Source organism: Nannobrachium achirus (assembly GCF_963921795.1).
Source record: "Nannobrachium achirus genome assembly, chromosome: 7".
In the NCBI taxonomy this organism is placed as follows: Eukaryota; Metazoa; Chordata; class Actinopteri; order Myctophiformes; family Myctophidae; genus Nannobrachium; species Nannobrachium achirus.
In genome coordinates, this window is record NC_137816.1 from 9087484 (window position 1) to 9111832 (window position 24349).

General features: G+C 42.7%; 2 protein-coding genes across 2 annotated transcripts; both read left to right on the forward strand.

The window, feature by feature from the left end:
- Positions 1-398: 398 nt before the first annotated feature.
- On the forward strand, positions 399-5761 carry LOC308288359 (retinaldehyde dehydrogenase 3-like; the record flags this gene model as incomplete). The annotated part of the gene is made up of 8 exons (XM_080729778.1): positions 399-509; positions 767-880; positions 1648-1750; positions 3105-3289; positions 3396-3560; positions 4070-4227; positions 5497-5571; positions 5692-5761. The coding sequence occupies 8 exons, from the start codon at positions 399-401 to the stop codon at positions 5759-5761; spliced, it is 981 nt and encodes a 326-aa protein (XP_080585904.1).
- Positions 5762-17136: 11375 nt separating this feature from the next.
- On the forward strand, positions 17137-22896 carry LOC308288356 (retinaldehyde dehydrogenase 3-like; the record flags this gene model as incomplete). The annotated part of the gene is made up of 8 exons (XM_080729775.1): positions 17137-17247; positions 17505-17618; positions 18382-18484; positions 19821-20005; positions 20112-20276; positions 20775-20932; positions 22635-22709; positions 22827-22896. 8 exons carry the CDS (start codon positions 17137-17139, stop codon positions 22894-22896), a joined length of 981 nt encoding a protein of 326 aa, XP_080585901.1.
- Between the last annotated feature and the right edge of the window lie 1453 nt (positions 22897-24349).

The following is a 24349-nucleotide window of genomic DNA, read 5'->3' on the forward strand; positions in this document are numbered from 1 at the left end:
CCAACTTGGAAAATAAATTAGCTCTTTTTGTAACGGGTGTTCACCTTGAATCATCGCTTGTTGCGATGATTGAGTCTGTTCAGCATCTTACTGTACAATACATTAGAAACCGCTGTGAAACAATCTGCCTGGATCGTCGTCAAAATACCAGAAGAGGAGTTAGAATGCTCTCTATTTGCTAAATGGCGGTGTGAATTTAACCCTGATAATGTAACGATGGACTCGGTCCTTGCCGGTACATTTTCAGTTAGAGTAACAGAGGAGTTTACTGTGATAATTGCACAGTATTGATTAAGCTGATGCGTCGAGTTGAAGGTGTACAGTTGAAGGTTTTACTAACTTTGTGTGTATCGATGCACTGTATTTGCTCTCTAAACCAGTGGAACTTTCCCCTACTGATGTTCACGTGGAAGATAGCGCCCGCCCTGAGCTGTGGAAACACTGTGGTCATCAAGCCAGCAGAGCAGACGCCTCTCACGGCCTTACACGTTGGTGCTCTCATCAAAGAGGTCAGACGTTAAGCCCTGTGTGCAAGATGCTATGTGCAGAGAGAGTATGAATGATCCAAGCCGGAGGCTGAGGGACGTTAGGTTATAAACTATTATGGGTTTCACTGACAGCCCATTAGTTCAAAAGAATCTGGGCTTATGCCCAGGTCTTATGTGATTAGACCGCTTCCCTTTTATCATGTTTTCATAATGATTATTCAGAGCAAGGAGCCACTCTGCTCCTAATCACTAACATGCCTTCTGGGTCGCCATGTCAGGCTGGATTCCCCCCCGGAGTGGTGAATATTGTGCCCGGGTTCGGCCCCTCAGCCGGAGCAGCCATTGCCAGCCATATGGGCATCGACAAAGTGGCTTTCACCGGCTCCACAGAGGTATGGATAGCAATGTACTATACTGGCACCACAGTGTCAAATCGTTGTAAAACCAAAACCGTTCGCTTAGTATTTATCATTTTAAATAAACTAGTGAAAATAGCCGATCTACAAGCACACACCGTTGTGTGCTTGTGGATCGGCTATTTTCACTAGTTTTGTGCGACAGTTTTGTATGGTGATGCAGGGCTTTACTTGGTACAAATTTGAAACTTGCCCAACAGTGACAATAGGCCTATGTCTACAATTGAATGTAAAGTGGATATTCATATCTGAATAGGGTTTTGCCAAAGTGTTGCCAATGTGGCAACACTTTGGCAAGATAAGCTATTTCACATTAATTAAATGTGATTTAAAAGTGTGAAATACAACTTTATATAGAAAAGCACATAAATAAATTAGTTTATTAATTCTATTATACCGGTAATAGGGGCCTATATACTACTAAATCAGCTTTAAGAACATTTCATTAATTTACAGTCATTGACAACATTATTTTATTAAACCTATTATTATTATTATTATTATGTTCTCATAAACATAACATTATACCTGTGGTATTATGATCACTGCACTGCAGTGATACAGTAATATCATATGAGCAGACACATGTTTTCAATAAGTCTCTCATCCCTGCAACTGATACTGATCTTCTCCGTCTTTTTTTATTAGGGACATGCAAATGAGTATCACATATGACACGTTGATTCATGACTTCCGGCTTGTACTGTATATGTGTGTGTGTCCTTCTGTCTGCTTGTGCTCAGGTCGGCCAGCTGATCAAAGAGACGGCAGCCAAAAGTAATCTGAAAAGAGTGACTCTGGAGCTGGGAGGGAAGAACCCATGCATTGTCTTTGCTGACTCAGACTGTAAGTGATGTGGTTTTGCTGTCTCTCTAACAGCAACAATGGAGACATCCAACAAAGGAGATATGAGTGTGCGCGTGCGTGTGTGTGTGTGTGTGTGGCGCGTGCGACTGCGTATGTGTTGGAGAGAGAGAGGAGAATAGCATGCATTTACAGTTTACTACAGAAAGTGTACTGTATGTAGATAGATTAAAGACTACCGGTAGTTGTATATTATGTTTGCCATTGTGAGTCATCAGTAATAGTAGGCCTATACTGTAACTTAATAATATGTAGTTTTAGGTTTTTCCACACATTTTGTTCAAGAGGGACGAACAGAAATAAAAACTTAAATTAAAAAAATCCCTTTCAACTAATTTGCAGCATAGCTTCAGACTGTGGAATGTGTACACACACACACACACACACACACACACACACACACACACACACACACACACACACACACACACACACACACACACACACACACACACAGTAAAGAAAGTGAAGAAAACATTTCCTCTTTGTTGGAGGTAATAAACACATAAAACAGTTAAAAAGACATAAAACCATACATAACACATGAAGCAAAGTAATCAGCTATTCTGCTGTGCAATAAACTAATTATAGCTAGGCTTTATAAAAACCCAAGATTGTCAGCTGTCACCTGTTTGACCTCCACCTTGCTGCATTTCATTGGGTGATAGCTGTGGTAATGGAGGAGTGCTTGTGGTGATTAGTGTGGCCTGGTGGGGAGGCAGAAGGTCCCAGGTTTGATTCCTGGTGATGTATCGACTATCGAGGTATCACTGAGCATGCCCCACCCCCACCACTCAATAATTATTGTATATTTTATTTACCCATTTAGGCCTAGAATTATTGAATGCTTTAACCAGTGAAAAATAGCAGACATACAATCTCACAGCGCGGCACCGAGTGCGAGCTTGTAGATCTGCTATTTTTAAGTCGTAAACATTTGTATTTTCAAAGCGAACGTTTGTAATTCAAATTTTGCTTCTGGGTGGTCCCTGGAACTAGATATTTTGAGATGGGGGTCCGTGGCCAAATAACATGAAAAGGTTTGAGAACCACTGACATAGTAGTCTCTAAAGAACAGACTAACTGAGCTCCGTTTATGTGAAAATTACCTTTTCTTTGATGATGGCTGGCCAGATTGCTGACATAGAAACATAGGTTTTTCAAAAAATCTTAGAAGGATTCAAAAGACACTTATAGAATCGGGTCAAAATTCTAATTTACATGATTTTTCAAAAATAGCAGATCTACAAGCTCGCAGTGCCGCACTTTTGCCTAACTTCCATTTATGACCAATCTCCTCATGATACATACGTTTATTTCTGTTGTGTGGCTGCAGTGCAGTTGGCTGTTGAGGAGACCCAGAAAGGGTCCTTCTACAACCAGGGTCAATGCTGCACCGCTGCCTCCCGCGTGTTTGTGGAAGAGAGCATCTATGAGGAGTTTGTACGTCGCAGCGTAGAGAGCGCCAAGAGTATCGTCATAGGAGATCCACTGGACCCAAGGACCACACACGGACCTCAGGTACGTCTCTAAACTAAGATAGCACTGGGAGAGAGACATTCAGCTTTGATTCTAATAATAAATTATATTAATTTAATAAATTATTGTCTTTGTGTGATGCTTCCAGATTGACCGGCAGCAGTTTGATAAAATCATGGAGCTGATTGAGAGTGGGAAGAAGGAAGGAGCCAGGCTGGAGTGTGGAGGGGTAGCCCTGGATGAAACTGGCCTGTTCCTCCAGCCTACTGTCTTCACTGGGGTCAAAGACCACATGCGCATTGCCAGGGAGGAGGTGCAGATATATATACAACACCCAGCTTCATTCATAAAATTCAACTTGTCACTCAGGAGTAGTATAGTGGTTATGGTGCACAAGCATGACACCTTGTGGATGTCTGGTTGAATTACACATTGTATGTGTTTGCCCCTATGGTTTGCCCAAATATGTTTTATTTTCCAAATACAATATTGATAAATACATAAATCACACACGCACGCACGCACGCACGCACACACACACACACACACACACACACACACACACACACACACACACACACACACACACACACACACAATTGTTAATTCAATTTAAAATAAAAATCACACTTGTGCGAAGTGAGCAGTGCTGCTCTGTTGATGACGTCACAGAATAGGGACATATGACGTTAGTATTTTGATATAATGGAAAAACACTTGGAAAAACGCATGAACATACACACCAAGTCACGTATTGTAGCGGCTAGCTCCGCTCAAAAATCTAATTTGTCCCTTCTGTATGACTTTCTTATACATTTGTAGATCTTTGGGCCGGTGCAGTGTATATTTAGCTTTAAAAGCCAGCAGGAGGTGATAGACAGGGCCAACAGCACTGAGTATGGACTTGTGGCAGCAGTGTTCACTAGAAGTATGGACCGGGCTCTCTCTGTGTCTGCTGCCCTGGACACGGGCACTGTCTGGTAAGACACTTCTACTCACGGTCCATCCTCTCCTAACCACTGAAAGGTTTATGGTGATTGTCTCCGCCAGGAGAGTATGTTTTCGCCCCTGTGCGTCCGCCCATGTGTGTGTGTGTGTGTGTGTGTGTGTGTGTGTGTGTGTGTGTGTGTGTGTGTGTGTGTGTGTGTGTGTGTGTGTGTGTGTGTGTGTGTGTGTGTGTGTGTGTGTGTGTGTGTGTGTGTGTGTGTGTCCGTCCCATTAGTTTGTTACCAGCTAATCTCCTGCGCCGTTGGCGCGGCCAAACTCTGCCCACACACTCCCTGGATGCCAATTCAGAACCTCTGCCCCACATTTCTCACATGGCCTTGTTCTAGCGCCACCATGAGGCTGATGTTTGCAAAACACATTTCTGTACACTACTCCTACAGATTTTGTCCACAAATCATGCAAATCGGTACACAGTATCTCTATAGTCATGTGATCAAGATGGATCTGTCCGACTTTCCATATTCCATCCTGATTGGCTACAATTGGCTTCCAAAGTTTGCAGGATTGCTCCATTTCGAACAAAATGCCTCAAATCATGGACACAGCGTGCAATCTTGGTGAAATTGCCACGCGCAGTCCCACTAGGCAGAGGAAGAAATGCCACTTCAAATCTCTTAAATCAGCCTCATTGAGGTGTTATAACAGGCCAATTTGTGTTTTTACCTTTAACTCCACTGAGATGCGATTGACTACGCATCTCAGTGCAATGTGAGCTTATAAATTAGCTATAAACCAGTCATTACAAGGTTATTATCTTGGTTCATTCACTGAAACTCTTTCCAGACTCCACTGCTACACCCCACAACAGCCCCATGACCACAGCATAGTGCTTAGACTTGTAGTTATGAAAACAGACCACAAGGTGGCCTAGTGGGGCTTACCAGACAAAGCTTCTCTGTTGGAGCTGGAAAAGTGGGAGATGAAGAATCTGTGTCAGAGTGACCAACACATGCATGTGGTGTGCTTACTGCTTAGCAAACCCTACTATATTTTAACCAACATGGTTTTCTATAATCACCAATGTTTAATCACCAACTCTTAGATTGTGACCTATGTACAGTTTGTGCCTGCGGATCATTGGTCTCTGCAAAAGTGAACTCATTCTCTCTCTCTCTCTCTCTCTCTCTCTCTCTCTCTCTCTCTGTCTGTCTGTCTGTCTGTCTGTCTGTCTGTCTGTCTGTCTGTCTGTCTGTCTGTCTGTCTGTGTCTTTTTTATTTTCTCTTCCTCTCTGTCTCTCCAGGGTAAACTGTTACAATGCCCTCCACGCACAGGCCCCGTTCGGAGGTTACAAAATGTCCGGTAATGGACGAGAACTGTAAGATAATTCACCACCTCTCCTTATCCACACACTGTTCATCATTATTTGAATTCTAAGGCAATCTGCTCCTCTCTCATTTTCACTCCTCAAAATGTTTACGCCTTTGTTTCTCCTCAGTGGTGAATACGCCCTGGCAGAATACACTGAGGTGAAAGCAGTGACCATTAAACTGAGTGAGACCCTGTGAGACCACCCACCCCCCTCACATCATGGACCACATCGCAGTACCCCCCTCCTTCACCCCGTCTGACTGCTGCCAGTCTGTGGGAACTTTATTCCAGTGGTTCTCAACCTTTTTTAGGCTGTGACCCCCAAAAGTAATCATATTTGAACTGAGGACCACCACCCCACCCTGACAAGCACTTGGAATCGTAGGAGTCGAGTTGAGGCGTTACATTTTGTTTGACTCGGTTCCACAGATTAATATTGTGAAAATAGAAAATAGACAATTCTTGTAGTCTATATGTTTGTTGATTGCTTTTTCATGCAGTAATGGTCAGGTTGAGAACCACTGCTGTATTCAACCGTTATGATGGGTTGTGATTCTCTTCTCACCAGTTGCTGGGGGAAAAAAGAAGAAAGTCCAACTTTCTTACAGGTTGTAAGAGATAAATGTGTTAGAAAATGAGGCTACAAATATGTCTAAAAAAACATTTTATTTTTTCTTTGCATTTGTTTAGGTAAGAGATTGATTGTATCTGTTTGTGAAGTCAAACATTTCAGTTGCATTACAGCACAATGGTCAGTAGCCAGTTGTATGATAATATGACAATATGATTATAGTATTTTTCAAATGACATAAAAGGGATAAAATCTGATGTGCAGATGTAGCAGGTATCTGCTGAGGAGTGGGCCCAGACCGGCTACACAGAGAAGCAAGACAATACATTTCTGTTCATCTTTTGTAAATGTTCAGTCATTGACAAATGCAGAATAGTACTTTTGATCAGTTTTTGTTGTTGTTGAATTCTTATGAGTATTGTTTGATTCTAACATGATATTGATGAATTGATCTAATATGAATGTTCTCTCTTTTGAGGAGCATTTATCCTCTCCTTTCAAATGTCGGAAGGAACTCTGTTTCCCATTCCAAAATGAGGTAATATTTACCTAACATGACAGCTCATTTCACCATCTTTTATAGTGTCTATTTGACCACGAATGTGTCATTTTACCAGCCCATGAGACGAGAGTACCACAAGACGCTCACAAGGCACAGGCCAATGGTTTGAAAATTCTATTAAGTTGACTGTAAGGATGTCTATTTTCTTTCATTCTTACTATTAGACTGGGTGTTTTTTATATCCTATAGGCTTCTATTATTACCCACATGAAAACCGGCTATCTTCATATGTCTAGTCATCAACATTTTATATTTAAAATAGAAATTCTAAATAAAAGGGAAAAAAACAATTTTGTGTTTCAGTCATTTTATCTGTTGTTTTTGTTGCTAATAATTGGACACTTCAACCTATAAAACCTCACGTAGGCATAATGGAGACAACTATACAAGCATCTCACATGCACGCGCGCACGCGCACACACACACACACACACACACACACACACACACACACACACACACACACACACACACACACACACAGAATGGATAAAACTATTAAAATGATTGTGACGCTACATTAACTACTTTTGCTGGGACCCCCCGGACCCCACTTTGAGAACCAATGGCATTGGGAAGCAAGGCTTCCTGAGCCAAGTGGCCTATAGGTCAGGAGCCCATCTCCTGTTTTCTTAGTATGAGGCAGCATGATGTACAAGTACACCCCCCTGGACATCCCATAGTCATAGACATAGAAAGGTAGACGCCTCCACTGGCTCTGAGGCGTTGGTAAAAAATTGGCCTCTCTTTCCGAGAGGCACTCGCTTTGGCAATGTAAACATTTGTCTTATCATGCCAATAAAGCTCCTTTGGATTGAATTTAAGTCCCGGAAGACTCACTGATTTGCCAGTAGTCAGTAGTCGAGAGGCAGCTGACTGAGTGGCAGCGTGCGTGTCGTACTTCCGCCTATCCTTTTACCAATGAACTGCAGCGGTGGAAGAGGTATCTAGCTTTTTAGATCTATGGGACATCCAACCCTTGATGCCGAGTGCCAAGCAGGGAGGCATTAGGGTACCATTATTTATTCACCTTATTCCTGGCCCTCTCTAGGGAGGCTGCCATTGCCTTTTACAGAGGGCGCTAGAGAGTCTTTCTCTGTGGGCTGCTTCAAAAACATATCCTTTATATATATATATATATATATATATATATATATATATATATATATATTGTGGCGTCAAGACCCAAAACCAATACACAACACAGTTTCAAGTGCAAGCCAACAGGTGCATTTATTAACAAAAGTGAGTTTACATGGGCAGGAGTTTCAATGGAGCAGCAGGTAAGCACATTTCTTTGATAATGTTATTCAACTTTCTTCAAAGGATCAAATAATAATAGTCTTTTCTTCTTCTTTCTTCTTCTCCTCCTCTGGCTTCTCTTCCATCCTCCTCATTTAGCCCATGGGGAAACATTAGTTAGCACGCTCCATATCTTGCCTAGGGGGAAGAGGACAACGCAGTGTCACTGTCAAGTTCAACACATAAAACATTGGGAAGGGAATGAGTGGTGATATCGCTTTATGCGAGCATAATGTATGCACACCACGCCCACACGCATTTCCAAAACATGCCCCGCCCCCAATTTGCATATGTCGTCTAAGCTCCTCCCCTTCATTTACATACGGTCGTCTGCATTTTTTACGCGCTGGGAAACCTACCTTAACGCCCTCATTAGCATAATGTATGCGAGCATAATGTATGCGCACCACGCCCACACGCATTTCCAAACCATGCCCCGCCCCCAATTTGCATACGTCGACTAAGCTCCTCCCCTTCATTTACATACGGTCGTCTGCATTTTTTACGCGCTGGGAAACCTACCTTAACGCCCTCATTAGCATAATGTATGCGAGCATAATGTATGCGCACCACGCCCACACGCATTTCCAAACCATGCCCCGCCCCAAATTTGCATACGTCGACTAAGCTCCTCCCCTTCATTTACATACGGTGGTCTGCATTTTTTACGCGCTGGGAAAGGCCACTTAACAGCCTCATTAGCATAATGTATGCGCACCACGCCCACACGCATTTCCAAACCATGCCCCGCCCCCAATTTGCATATGTTGACTAAGCCCCTCCCCTTCATTTACATACGGTCGTCTGCATTTTTTACGCGCTGGGAAACCTACCTTAACGCCCGCATTAGCATAATGTATGCGAGCATAATGTATGCGCACCACGCCCACACGCATTTCCAAACCATGCCCCGCCCCAAATTTGCATACGTCGACTAAGCTCCTCCCCTTCATTTACATACGGTCGTCTGCATTTTTTACGCGCTGGGAAACCTACCTTAACGCCCTCATTAGCATAATGTATGCAAGCATAATGTATGCGCACCACGCCCACACGCATTTCCGAGACATGCCCCGCCCCCAATTTGCATATGTCGTCTAAGCTCCTCCCCTTCATTTACATACGGTCGTCTGCATTTTTTACGCGCTGGGAAAGGCCACTTAACAGCCTCATTAGCATAATGTATGCGCACCACGCCCACACGCATTTCCAAACCATGCCCCGCCCCCAATTTGCATATGTCGACTAAGCCCCTCCCCTTCATTTACATACGGTCGTCTGCATTTTTTACGCGCTGGGAAACCTACCTTAACGCCCTCATTAGCATAATGTATGCGAGCATAATGTATGCGCACCACGCCCACACGCATTTCCAAACCATGCCCCGCCCCAAATTTGCATACGTCGACTAAGCTCCTCCCCTTCATTTACATACGGTCGTCTGCATTTTTTACGCGCTGGGAAACCTACCTTAACGCCCTCATTAGCATAATGTATGCAAGCATAATGTATGCGCACCACGCCCACACGCATTTCCGAGACATGCCCCGCCCCCAATTTGCATATGTCGTCTAAGCTCCTCCCCTTCATTTACATACGGTCGTCTGCATTTTTTACGCGCTGGGAAAGGCCACTTAACAGCCTCATTAGCATAATGTATGCGCACCACGCCCACACGCATTTCCAAACCATGCCCCGCCCCCAATTTGCATATGTTGACTAAGCCCCTCCCCTTCATTTACATACGGTCGTCTGCTTTTTTTACGCGCTGGGAAACCTACCTTAACGCCCTCATTAGCATAATGTATGCGAGCATAATGTATGCGCACCACGCCCACACGCATTTCCGAGACATGCCCCGCCCCCAATTTGCATATGTCGTCTAAGCTCCTCCCCTTCATTTACATACGGTCGTCTGCATTTTTTACGCGCTGGGAAAGGCCACTTAACAGCCTCATTAGCATAATGTATGCGCACCACGCCCACACGCATTTCCAAACCATGCCCCGCCCCCAATTTGCATATGTTGACTAAGCCCCTCCCCTTCATTTACATACGGTCGTCTGCTTTTTTTACGCGCTGGGAAACCTACCTTAACGCCCTCATTAGCATAATGTAAACGAGCATAATGTATGCGCACCACGCCCACACGCATTTCCAAACCACGCCCCGCCCCCAATTTGCATATGTCGACTAAGCTCCTCCCCTTCATTTACATACGGCCGACTGCATTTTTTACGCGCTGGGAAACGCCACTTAACAGCCTCATTAGCATAATTTATGCGGACCACACCCACACGCATTTCCAAACCACGCCACGCCCCCAATTTTTTTAAGTCGTCTAAGCTCCTCCCCTTCATTTACATACGGTCGTCTGCTTTTTTTACGCGCTGGGAAACCTACCTTAACACCCTCATTAGCATAATGTATGCGAGCATGATGTATGCGCACCACGCCCACACGCATTTCCAAACCACGCCCCGCCCCCAATTTGCATAATTGGGCTAATTAGCTCCACCCCCTGCAACAAGACGCGCGCGTCCAATGCATGTTGTGCTGTCCCATTTACATAATGTATGCAGACCACGCCCAACCTCATTTGCATAATTAATGCAGACCACGCCCCCCAATTTGAATAATTAGGCTAATTAGCTCCGCCCCCTGCATTCGCGTTTAATTAGCGACAAGACGCGTGCGTCTAATTTACATAATTAATGCAGACCACGCCCCAACCTCATTTGCATAATTAATGCAGACCACGCCCCCCAATTTGAATAATTAGGCTAATTAGCTCCGCCCCCTGCATTCGCGTGTAATTTGCAACAAGACGCGTGCGTCTAATTTACATAATTAATAAAGACCACGCCCCAGCCTCATTTGCATAATTAATGCAGACCACGCCCCCCAATTTTAATAATTAGGCTAATTAGCTCCACCCCCTGCAACAAGACGCGTGCGTCGAATGCATGTTGTGCAGTCTAATTTACATAATTAATGCAGACCACGCCCCAACCTCATTTGCATAATTAATGCAGACCACGCCCCCCAATTTGAATAATTAGGCTAATTAGCTCCGCCCCCTGCATTCACGTTTAATTAGCAACAAGACACGTACGTCTAATTAACATAATGAATGCAGACCACGCCCCCAACCTCATTTGCATAATTAATGCAGACCACGCCCCAACCTCATTTGCATAATGAATGCAGACCACGCCCCCAACCTCATTTGCATAATTAATGCAGACAATTCATTAATTGAATGTCCACCGCATCTATAGCGGATACCCAAGCTCGAAAACGCTAAAGGAAGGAAATGAATGAATGAATGAATGAATGAATAAATAAATAAATAGATAAATAGATAAATAAATGAAGGAAGGAAGGAAGGAAGGAAGGAAGGAAGGAAGGAAGGAAGAAAGAAAGAAAGAAAGAAAGAAAGAAAGAAAGAAAGAAAGAAAGAAAGAAAGAAAGAAAGAAAGAAAGAAAGAAAGAAAGAAAGAAAGAAAGAAAGAAAGAAAGAAAGAATTTGCCTAAATTTACGGGGTTCTTAACGAGGAGGCAATGAATTAATTAATTAAAGAATCTGTGGCCAATGTGTCCTTTCGGCCTGGTGCAGACAGGGAAATAATTAATTAAATGAATTAATGAATGAATGAATGAATGAATGAATGAATGGTCAGTCTCAACAGGGGCCTTATATAATAATAATTAATGAAATAAGTAAAGCTCCTTTTAGTTGACCTTGTACCAGTGAGCCCAGCCAATGCAGGGGGCGGGGCCATAATTAATTAATTAAAAAATCAGTAGCCTACGCAGTTGGGGGAAAGTTAGTTGTACCAGTGAGCCCAGCCAATGCAGGGGGCGGGGCCATAATTAATTAATTAATTAATTAATTAAAGAATCCGTACGCAGTCGGGGGAAAGTTAGTTGTACCAGTGAGCCCAGCCAATGCCGGGGCCAATGTGTCCTTTCGGCCTGGTGCAGACAGGGAATTAATTAATTAAATGAATTAATTAAATAAATAATGTTAAATGTTGCAATTCCAAACATTCAAACATAACCCGCTTTACTGCAGTCTATATTAGTAGCCTAGTATAGTAGTATTAAAATGTATTCATCATCTGATCCACAAGCCCACATGCAGCCTTGTAGATCGGCTGTTTTTATTGTTTTATTTTTAAATTGTTTCCCCCTGACTTAGTCTTTTCTAGGATCACCTTTTAGTTGAGCTTGTACCAGTGAACTGTACTGTCAATGACACTGTACATACCTATGACAGTCCTATATCAATAATTAGTTCATTCGTGAATGACTTCCCTGTGGAAATATCATGTGTATTACGTATCTATCTATCTTCCTAAGTCACATGCATTCACATTGCACTGATGTGAATGCACTACACCTCCAAGATTCCCATGTACCTGACAAACTACTTCTTAAAGGTCAAGGATGTTCACAATCACAACACCAGAGGCAGCTCCACTAATCATCATCAACGTAGATTTAACACTAAACAAGGCTCTAACTCGTTCTCCTGCTACCATCAACATGTGGAACGCCCTTCCACAAGCCCTAAAGGAGAGCAAATCCCTAGCCTCCTTCAAAATTGGTATGAAAAGTCACCTTCAGACAGCTGCTACCCGTGACTTGTAAATAGACTAAGCCCCCATGCTCCCCCCCCCCCCCACCCCCCCCCCCCCCTTTTCTCTTTTTTGTTTTTGATGTTATGCTTTTGAAACTGATATTATCCTAGATAAAGTACTATGTTCTATCCGTCTAAGCCTGATCGGCTTTCTAGGATCTCCTTTTAGTTGACCTTGTACCAGTGAACTGTACTGTACTGTCTTCAATCAATCACTCGATAAAGGGATCAATACTGCATTAGATAAATAACCCACATTTACCCAAAACAGCTGATCCACAAGCCCACATGCAGCCTTGTAGATCGGCTGTTTTTATTGTTTTATTTTTTAAATTGTTTCCCCCTGACTTAGTCTTTTCTAGGATCACCTTTTAGTTGACCTTGTACCAGTGAACTGTACTGTCAATGACACACTGTACCTATGACAGTCCTATATCAATAATTTGTTCATTCATGAATGACTTCCCTGTGGAAATAAGCCAAAAACATTACTGGGATCTCCTTTTAGTTGAGCTTGTACCAGTGAACTGTACTATTTTAATTCATTGGATTTATCTATCTGTATTTCTCTCTACACATGCATTCACATTGCATTGAAAGCATGCATCAGCCCAGCAGCGCAGCTGTTGTTTTTCTTTTTTTCCCCCTCTTTCCACCTCCAGGCAGACACGGCGGTCTAACCAAAGTCTACCCCCGGAGTCAGCGTGCCCAGGCTGGGCGGCGGAGCCGCCCAGCCCCCCCAAAACCCTGGAAGTGCGGTAGACTGCAACCCTCTAGAACCAGTCAGTAGCCCTACGTCAATAAGCGGCGCTGTGGCCAAGGAGATTCCCCCCCGAGTGAGCCCCACCTGACCAGGAAGCGAGAGCTAAGGCAAAACCACGCCCCGGACTCATTTTTGAAGCGTGGCAGAGGTGCACCAAAACCTAAACCTATCCTTAACCCTAACCCTAACCCCAACCCCAACCCTAACCTTAACCCTAACCTTAACCTCAGTAAAACTAAGTAAAACTAACTGGTGAGTAGCTAACCTGCCAACGCTGCTGAAAACGAGCGCTCCTTGCCTTAGCTCTCCTAGAATTTAGAAACTCGCCTCCCTCTCTGTCCAATCCAAGGAGAGTCAGGAAGTGCTCGTGCGTTGTTGGACTTGCGTGTCTCTGTGACGTGTGCTGCTGTCTGTCAAGGTACAAAAGTCTGTCTATCGTTTGTTAAACAGCTCTACATTGTGACAGTAATCATTGCTATACAGTGTGTGTTCAGTAACAGTGTTAATAGCTCTATATTGTGACAGTAATCATTGCTATACAGTGTGTGTTCAGTAACAGTGTTAATAGCTCTATATTGTGACAGTAATCATTGCTATACAGTGTGTGTTCAGTAACAGTGTTAATAGCATATTGTGACAGTAATCATTGCTATACAGTGTGTGTTCAGTAACAGTGTTAATAGCTCTATATTGTGACAGTAATCATTGCTATACAGTGTTTGTTTATACTACTTTTATTTCAATTGCATTGAATTAAAATCCGGGGTTCGTACATTCAATATTGGGGGTCCTTGACATTGGGGGTCCTTGACATGAAAGTCATGAACTATGTTTTTTAATTTATTTGGGGCTTTTGTGTGCAGTATTTGCGTGCAAGGGGGGGGGGGGGGGGGAGATCTGTTTTTTTAATAGCCAAAAGCAAGCAATATGTCATAAAATGTTGCCATAACCAGCCTTACTGGGGAGGGGACACCCTGGTTTGCCCCCAAGGACGGCAAGCCTGACACCTAGTGGCTGGACATGGTCATTGACTGTAGACAGGTGTTTAAGTTGTAATCAGCTACAGACAGGTGTTGCTAATTAGCTGCAGAGGCTTTCTCCATTCAGTAGAACGTTTGCCACTGAGAGGAGAGGATCTGTGTGTCTCTGTTTACTCCATCATTTCCCTATATGTGTGCTTTTACACTGTCTATCCTTCTATTGTGAAGAGGTTTATTTCTTTACTTATGTTGTTTACCATATTTGGACAGTTTTGGAGTTTATCTTTGCTACATTTAAGAGTTTGGTGGATGTTTGGAGATACTGTGAAGACTATTGTTTAACTGATTACATCATGCTAGTGTATATCATGCTAATGCTGATGTTATTTATTTATGCGAGCTACTGTATATGTATGTTAGCTAATGTTAACATTATTATTTATTGTTACTTTATTTTCAGACCACACCCTTTATCACACACCCTTTGAAATACCCATGTGAATTATAATAAACACTCAGAAAGAAGTCCCTTCTCCAGACCCGGCCTGATTCTCTGATGGGAATCCAGTCCATATTGTCCGCCCTCACCAGTATCCCTGTTTTTGAGGAATTGGAGGTGTCCCCCTTAGTTACAGCAAGCGACCCATATATGTGTGTGTGTGTGTGTGTGTGTGTGTGTGTGTGTGTGTCTGTGTCACATTCCAATAATAGTCTGTGACTGTCCCTTGTCACCACAAGGCGGCAGCAAAACCTATGTTTTGTGTGTGTGTGTGTGTGTGTGTGTGTGTGTGTGTGTGTGTGTGTGTGTGTGTGTGTGTGTGTGTGTGTGTGTGTGTGTGTGTGTGTGTGTGTGTGTGTGTGTGTGTGTGTGTGTGTGTGTGTGACGCTGAAGAGAGGCCGGATCAACCCCTCTTCACTGGAGCAACCTCTGGCGCTCTCACTCTGCACACTGCACAGGGAGTGGAGCACATAGAAAGCCAGCGCACACAACACCGTGCAGCAAAGCGTGCAAAGAGGCATGCCCGCAAAGCCACCCCTGCTCCCGTCAGTACCGTTTTTGTATGCCCGGTCTGCAACCGCAGCTGTGGATCCAGGATCGGATAGAAGATGGTCATCATTCATCGGACACGATGGACAACCATAAGCAGTAAGCAAGTGTGTGTGTGTGTGTGTGTGTGTGTGTGTGTGTGTGTGTGTGTGTGTGTGTGTGTGTGTGTGTGTGTTTTGTCTGTTCTTACAGAAGAGGGAACATGTACTCTTGTCATGCTGTCCAAGAATAGAAGAACATTTATAATGGCATAAAGAAACAGACCATTGCATAATGTTCAGTACTGTACATCATTTATAACCATTGAAAATATAATCCAATTCAATGGTACAGTATGTGATATAATCTGTGTCTTGTCCTGCCAAAATGAGAGGCCTGTGTGTGCAAATAACATAACGCTTCACTATGGTATAAGACTGCTTTGGCATGCATGCAATGTTTAACACAATTAATAGCTGTTATTTTTTTTTCACCATATCTGGCTATTCATTGTGATTTTTATTCTTAAAATAAGTGGCTCAATCATTTTCTCAAGTAACATCATAGGACTTCTGGGAAGCATATCCAGGCTTAATTGGAACCATTGTACACTTAGTTTCAAGAGAAGCCTTTAACATAAATTAGCAAGGCAGCTGAACTTAATTCAAAAGCCCAGGCTCAATGTGGAAGCGAAATGAAAACCCTCGTGAATGTACCAGAAACCTAAGCTAAATCTTTGCCCTCCCTAACAAGACCTACTCTCTCCTAATCCTTCAAAGTGTACTCTTACACGAACACATCGCTAGAATGCTTTTAGTTGGAATATATGTTTTTCTTTCTTTTTTCCTTTTGATAATAACTTCATCAGATTTAGGGTGGGGCAGTGTTCAGTCTGGTGTTGTATCACATTGCACTTTGTCACAGACGACCCAGACACGAGAGAGTATAATTCCTACATCTTGACAGAATACGGCCATTCAGCTTTATCTATTGTGCATGAGCCTATATCTTCTAATGTTGCTTTGGCAACAAAGGAACAAAACGGCTGTTGTTTGACATGGGAGATTATATCATAAAAGTGAAATTTATACTGAAGGACGTTGTGTAATTACTAAAAGTACTACTGGCAGACACACAGCATGAGTCATTGTCAAAGGAAAACAGGAAACCTTTCTCTCGGCTCGACATCCCAAACTCCCTTAATGGTGATGACTGTATCCAAAGTGCTATAAAAGTTAACAATGCCTAAACAGTAAACATTCACCGTTCACATATATTGCTGTCTAATCTGTGTTTGAGTGTCGGATATTGTGTTCATTTGTTTCCAACTTGGAAAATAAATTAGCTCTTTTTGTAACGGGTGTTCACCTTGAATCATCGCTTGTTGCGATGATTGAGTCTGTTCAGCATCTTACTGTACAATACATTAGAAACCGCTGTGAAACAATCTGCCTGGATCGTCGTCAAAATACCAGAAGAGGAGTTAGAATGCTCTCTATTTGCTAAATGGCGGTGTGAATTTAACCCTGATAATGTAACGATGGACTCGGTCCTTGCCGGTACATTTTCAGTTAGAGTAACAGAGGAGTTTACTGTGATAATTGCACAGTATTGATTAAGCTGATGCGTCGAGTTGAAGGTGTACAGTTGAAGGTTTTACTAACTTTGTGTGTATCGATGCACTGTATTTGCTCTCTAAACCAGTGGAACTTTCCCCTACTGATGTTCACGTGGAAGATAGCGCCCGCCCTGAGCTGTGGAAACACTGTGGTCATCAAGCCAGCAGAGCAGACGCCTCTCACGGCCTTACACGTTGGTGCTCTCATCAAAGAGGTCAGACGTTAAGCCCTGTGTGCAAGATGCTATGTGCAGAGAGAGTATGAATGATCCAAGCCGGAGGCTGAGGGACGTTAGGTTATAAACTATTATGGGTTTCACTGACAGCCCATTAGTTCAAAAGAATCTGGGCTTATGCCCAGGTCTTATGTGATTAGACCGCTTCCCTTTTATCATGTTTTCATAATGATTATTCAGAGCAAGGAGCCACTCTGCTCCTAATCACTAACATGCCTTCTGGGTCGCCATGTCAGGCTGGATTCCCCCCCGGAGTGGTGAATATTGTGCCCGGGTTCGGCCCCTCAGCCGGAGCAGCCATTGCCAGCCATATGGGCATCGACAAAGTGGCTTTCACCGGCTCCACAGAGGTATGGATAGCAATGTACTATACTGGCACCACAGTGTCAAATCGTTGTAAAACCAAAACCGTTCGCTTAGTATTTATCATTTTAAATAAACTAGTGAAAATAGCCGATCTACAAGCACACACCGTTGTGTGCTTGTGGATCGGCTATTTTCACTAGTTTTGTGCGACAGTTTTGTATGGTGATGCAGGGCTTTACTTGGTACAAATTTGAAACTTGCCCAACAGTGACAATAGGCCTATGTCTACAATTGAATGTAAAGTGGATATTCATATCTGAATAGGGTTTTGCCAAAGTGTTGCCAATGTGGCAACACTTTGGCAAGATAAGCTATTTCACATTAATTAAATGTGATTTAAAAGTGTGAAATACAACTTTATATAGAAAAGCACATAAATAAATTAGTTTATTAATTCTATTATACCGGTAATAGGGGCCTATATACTACTAAATCAGCTTTAAGAACAGTTCATTAATTTACAGTCATTGACAACATTATTTTATTAAACCTATTATTATTATTATTATTATGTTCTCATAAACATAACATTATACCTGTGGTATTATGATCACTGCACTGCAGTGATACAGTAATATCATATGAGCAGACACATGTTTTCAATAAGTCTCTCATCCCTGCAACTGATACTGATCTTCTCCGTCTTCTTTTATTAGGGACATGCAAATGAGTATCACATATGACACGTTGATTCATGACTTCCGGCTTGTACTGTATATGTGTGTCCTTCTGTCTGCTTGTGCTCAGGTCGGCCAGCTGATCAAAGAGACGGCAGCCAAAAGTAATCTGAAAAGAGTGACTCTGGAGCTGGGAGGGAAGAACCCATGCATTGTCTTTGCTGACTCAGACTGTAAGTGATGTGGTTTTGGTCTCTGTCTCTCTAACAGCAACAATGGAGACATCCAACAAAGGAGATATGAGTGTGCGCGTGCGTGTGTGTGTGTGTGGCGCGTGCGACTGCGTATGTGTTGGAGAGAGAGAGGAGAATAGCATGCATTTACAGTTTACTACAGAAAGTGTACTGTATGTAGATAGATTAAAGACTACCGGTAGTTGTATATTATGTTTGCCATTGTGAGTCATCAGTAATAGTAGGCCTATACTGTAACTTAATAATATGTAGTTTTAGGTTTTTCCACACATTTTGTTCAAGAGGGACGAACAGAAATAAAAACTTAAATTAAAAAAATCCCTTTCAACTAATTTGCAGCATAGCTTCAGACTGTGGAACGTGTACACACACACACACACACACACACACACACACACACACACACACACACACACACACACACACACACACACAGTAAAGAAAGTGAAGAAAACATTTCCTCTTTGTTGGAGGTAATAAACACATAAAACAGTTAAAAAGACATAAAACCATACATAACACATGAAGCAAAGTAATCAGCTATTCTGCTGTGCAATAAACTAATTATAGCTAGGCTTTATAAAAACCCAAGATTGTCAGCTGTCACCTGTTTGACCTCCACCTTGCTGCATTTCATTGGGTGATAGCTGTGGTAATGGAGGAGTGCTTGTGGTGATTAGTGTGGCCTGGTGGGGAGGCAGAAGGTCCCAGGTTTGATTCCTGGTGATGTATCGACTATCGAGGTATCACTGAGCATGCCCCACCCCCACCACTCAATAATTATTGTATATTTTATTTACCCATTTAGGCCTAGAATTATTGAATGCTTTAACCAGTGAAAAATAGCAGACATACAAGCTCACAGCGCGGCACCGAGCGCGAGCTTGTAGATCTGCTATTTTTAAGTCGTAAAAATTTGTATTTTCAAAGCGAACGTTTGTAATTCAAATTTTGCTTCTGGGTGGTCCCTGGAACTAGATATTTTGAGATGGGGGTCCGTGGCCAAATAACATGAAAAGGTTTGAGAACCACTGACATAGTAGTCTCTAAAGAACAGACTAACTGAGCTCCGTTTATGTGAAAATTACCTTTTCTTTGATGATGGCTGGCCAGATTGCTGACATAGAAACATAGGTTTTTCAAAAAATCTTAGAAGGATTCAAAAGACACTTATAGAATCGGGTCAAAATTCTAATTTTCATGATTTTTCAAAAATAGCAGATCTACAAGCTCGCAGTGCCGCACTTTTGCCTAACTTCCATTTATGACCAATCTCCTCATGATACATACGTTTATTTCTGTTGTGTGGCTGCAGTGCAGTTGGCTGTTGAGGAGACCCAGAAAGGGTCCTTCTACAACCAGGGTCAATGCTGCACCGCTGCCTCCCGCGTGTTTGTGGAAGAGAGCATCTATGAGGAGTTTGTACGTCGCAGCGTAGAGAGCGCCAAGAGTATCGTCATAGGAGATCCACTGGACCCAAGGACCACACACGGACCTCAGGTACGTCTCTAAACTAAGATAGCACTGGGAGAGAGACATTCAGCTTTGATTCTAATAATAAATTATATTAATTTAATAAATGATTGTCTTTGTGTGATGCTTCCAGATTGACCGGCAGCAGTTTGATAAAATCATGGAGCTGATTGAGAGTGGGAAGAAGGAGGGAGCCAGACTGGAGTGTGGAGGGGTAGCCCTGGATGAAACTGGCCTGTTCCTCCAGCCTACTGTCTTCACTGGGGTCAAAGACCACATGCGCATTGCCAAGGAGGAGGTGCAGATATATACAACACCCAGCTTCATTCATAAAATTCAACTTGTCACTCAGGAATAGTATAGTGGTTATGGTGCACAAGACTGACACCTTGTGGATGTCTGGTTGAATTACACGTTGTATGTGTTTGCCCCTATGGTTTGCCCAAATATGTTTTATTTTCCAAATACAATATTGATAAATACATAAATCTCACACACACACACACACACACACACACACACACACACACACACACACACACACACACACACACACACACACACACACACACAATTGTTAATTCAATTTCATTTAAAAATCACAATGTGCGAAGTGAGCAGTGCTGCTCTGTTGATGACGTCACAGAATAGGGACATATGACGTTAGTATTTTGATATAATGGAAAAACACTTGGAAAAACGCATGAACATACACACCAAGTCACGTATTGTAGCGGCTAGCTCCACTCAAAAATCTAATTTGTCCCTTCTGTATGACTTTCTTATACATTTGTAGATCTTTGGGCCGGTGCAGTGTATATTTAGCTTTAAAAGCCAGCAGGAGGTGATAGACAGGGCCAACAGCACTGAGTATGGACTTGTGGCAGCAGTGTTCACTAGAAGTATGGACCGGGCTCTCTCTGTGTCTGCTGCCCTGGACACAGGCACTGTCTGGTAAGACACTTCTACTCACGGTCCATCCTCTCCTAACCACTGAAAGGTTTATGGTGATTGTCTCCGCCAGGAGAGTATGTTTTCGCCCCTGTGCGTCCGCCCATGTGTGTGTGTGTGTGTGTGTGTGTGTGTGTGTGTGTGTGTGTGTGTGTGTGTGTGTGTGTGTGTGTGTGTGTGTGTGTCCGTCCCATTAGTTTGTTACCAGCTAATCTCCTGCGCCGTTGGCGCGGGCGCGGCCAAACTCTGCCCACACACTCCCTGGATGCCAATTCAGAACCTCTGCCCCACATTTCTCACATGGCCTTGTTCTAGCGCCACCATGAGGCTGATGTTTGCAAAACACATTTCTGTACACTACTCCTACAGATTTTGTCCACAAATCATGCAAATCGGTACACAGTATCTCTATAGTCATGTGATCAAGATGGATCTGTCCGACTTTCCATATTCCATCCTGATTGGCTACAATTGGCTTCCAAAGTTTGCAGGATTGCTCCATTTCGAACAAAATGCCTCAAATCATGGACACAGCGTGCAATCTTGGTGATATTGCCACGCACAGTCCCACTAGGCAGAGGAAGAAATGCCACTTCAAATCTCTTAAATCAGCCTCATTGAGGCGTTATAACAGGCCAATTTGTGTTTTTACCTTTAACTCCACCTATCAGTGGAAAACTTTGTATGCGCACTCCCTAGAGGGTAAGGAAAAACCTTTGCCCTGCATTTTATGTAAAACACATTCTTTGCTATTACTCCATCAGATTTTCTCCAATAATCACGCAAATCAGTACACAGTATCTCTATTGTCATGTCATCAAGACCGATCTGTCCGATATGTCATATTCCATCGTAATTGGCTAATATTTGCTTCCAAAGTTTGCAGGATTGAACAAAATGCCTCAAATCATGAACGCAGCTTGCAATTACCGTGACATTTGCCACACATATTCCCACTAGGTCAAGTAACAAATGCCACCCTTTTCACATTGGGCTATTATAGTGCCACCAGCAGGTAGACTTTTGCTAAACACATTTTTGGAACACAATGTCTGATTGCCATGAAAGGCCTAAGATTGGTGAGGAAGACATGCCAATCTTTTCACATTGGCCTATTATAGCGCCACCAGTACGCCTGACCTGAAAGAGACCTGTGCTCGGAAGAGCACTGTTTCTAGTTTATTACTATAGTTGTGTGCCGGTCGATTGACAACGCATCTCAGTGCAATGTGAGCTTATAAATTAGCTATGAACCAGTCATTACAAGGTTATTATCTTGGTTCATTCACTGAAACTCTTTCCAGACTCCACTGCTACACCCCACAACAGCCCCATGATCCACAGCATAGTGCTTAGCCTTGTAGTTATGAAAACAGACCACAAGGTGGCCTAGTGGGGCTTACTAGACAAAGCTTCTCTGTTGGAGCTGGAAAAGTGGGAGATGAAGAATCTGTGTCAGAGTGACCAACACATGCATGTGGTGTGCTTACTACTTAGCAAACCCTACTATATTTTAACCAACATGGTTTTCTATAATCACCAATGTTTAATCACCTGTACATAGGCCACAGCCTATGTACAGTTTGTGCCTGCGGATCATTGGTCTCTGCAAAAGTGAACTCATTCTCTCTCTCTCTCTCTCTCTCTCTCTCTCTGTCTGTCTGTCTGTGTCTTTTTTATTTTCTCTTCCTCTCTGTCTTTCCAGGGTAAACTGTTACAATGCCCTCCACGCACAGGCCCCGTTCGGAGGTTACAAAATGTCCGGTAATGGACGAGAACTGTAAGATAATTCACCACCTCTCCTTATCCACACACTGTTCATTATTTGAATTCTAAGGCAATCTGCTCCTCTCTTATTTTCACTCCTCAAAATGTTTACGCCTTTGTTTTTCCTCAGTGGTGAATACGCCCTGGCAGAATACACTGAGGTGAAAGCAGTGACCATTAAACTGAGTGAGACCCTGTGAGACCACCCACCCCCCTCACATCATGGACCACATCGCAGTACCCCCCTCCTTCACCCCGTCTGACTGCTGCCAGTCTGTGGGAACTTTATTCCAGTGGTTCTCAACCTTTTTTAGGCTGTGACCCCCAAAAGTAATCATATTTGAACTGAGGACCACCACCCCACCCTGACAAGCACTTGGAATCGTAGGAGTCGAGTTGAGGCGTTACATTTTGTTTGACTCGGTTCCACAGATTAATATTGTGAAAATAGAAAAACGACAATTCTTGTAGTCTATATGTTTGTTGGTTGCTTTTTCATGCAGTAATGGTCAGGTTGAGAACCACTGCTGTATTCAACCGTTATGATGGGTTTGCGATTCTCTTCTCACCAGTTGCTGGGGGAAAAAAGAAGAAAGTCCAACTTTCTTACAGGTTGTAAGAGATAAATGTGTTAGAAAATGAGGCTACAAATATGTCTAAAAAAACGTTTTATTTTTTCTTTGCATTTGTTTAGGTAAGAGATTGATTGTATCTGTTTGTGAAGTCAAACATTTCAGTTGCATTACAGCACAATGGTCACTCAGTAGCCAGTTGTATGATGATATGACAATATGATTATAGTATTTTTCAAATGACATAAAAGGGATTAAATCTGATGTGCAGATGTAGCAGGTATCTGCTGAGGAGTGGGCCCAGACCGGCTACACAGAGAAGTAAAGCAAGACAATACATTTCGGTTCATCTTTTGTAAATGTTCAGTCATTGACAAATGCAGAATAGTACTGTTTGATTCTAACATGATATTGATGAATTGATCTAATATGAATGTTCTCTCTTTTGAGGAGCATTATCCTCTCCTTTCAAATGTCGGAAGGAACTCTGTTTCCCATTCCAAAATGAGGTAATATTTACCTTGGTGGTAACTTTCAAATACTGTAACGGAGAGGAAGCCATCATAACATGGGCAGTGTCAACATGACAGTTTAGTCTTGCATGGCCAGACTGTTGCCTCCCACAATTTTCAAATGCTTCCAACAACATTATGGCATTCGGAGATTGTGGAATAGTTGTCTCAACTTGTCTGGTTACTTGAGGCTAACATGACAGCTCATTTCACCATCTTTTATTGTGTCTATTTGACCACGAATGTGTCATTTTACCAGCCCATGAGACGAGAGTACCACAAGACGCTCACAAGGCACAGGCCAATGGTTTGAAAATTCTATTAAGGTTGACTGTAAGGATGTCTATTTTCTTTCATTCTTACTATTAGACTGGGTGTTTTTTATATCCTATAGGCTTCTATTATTACCCACATGAAAACCGGCTATCTTCATATTTTGTCTAGTCATCAACATTTTATATTTAAAATAGAAATTCTAAATAAAAGGGAAAAAAACAATTTTGTGTTTCAGTCATTTTATCTGTTGTTTTTGTTGCTAATAATTGGACACTTCAACCTATAAAACCTCA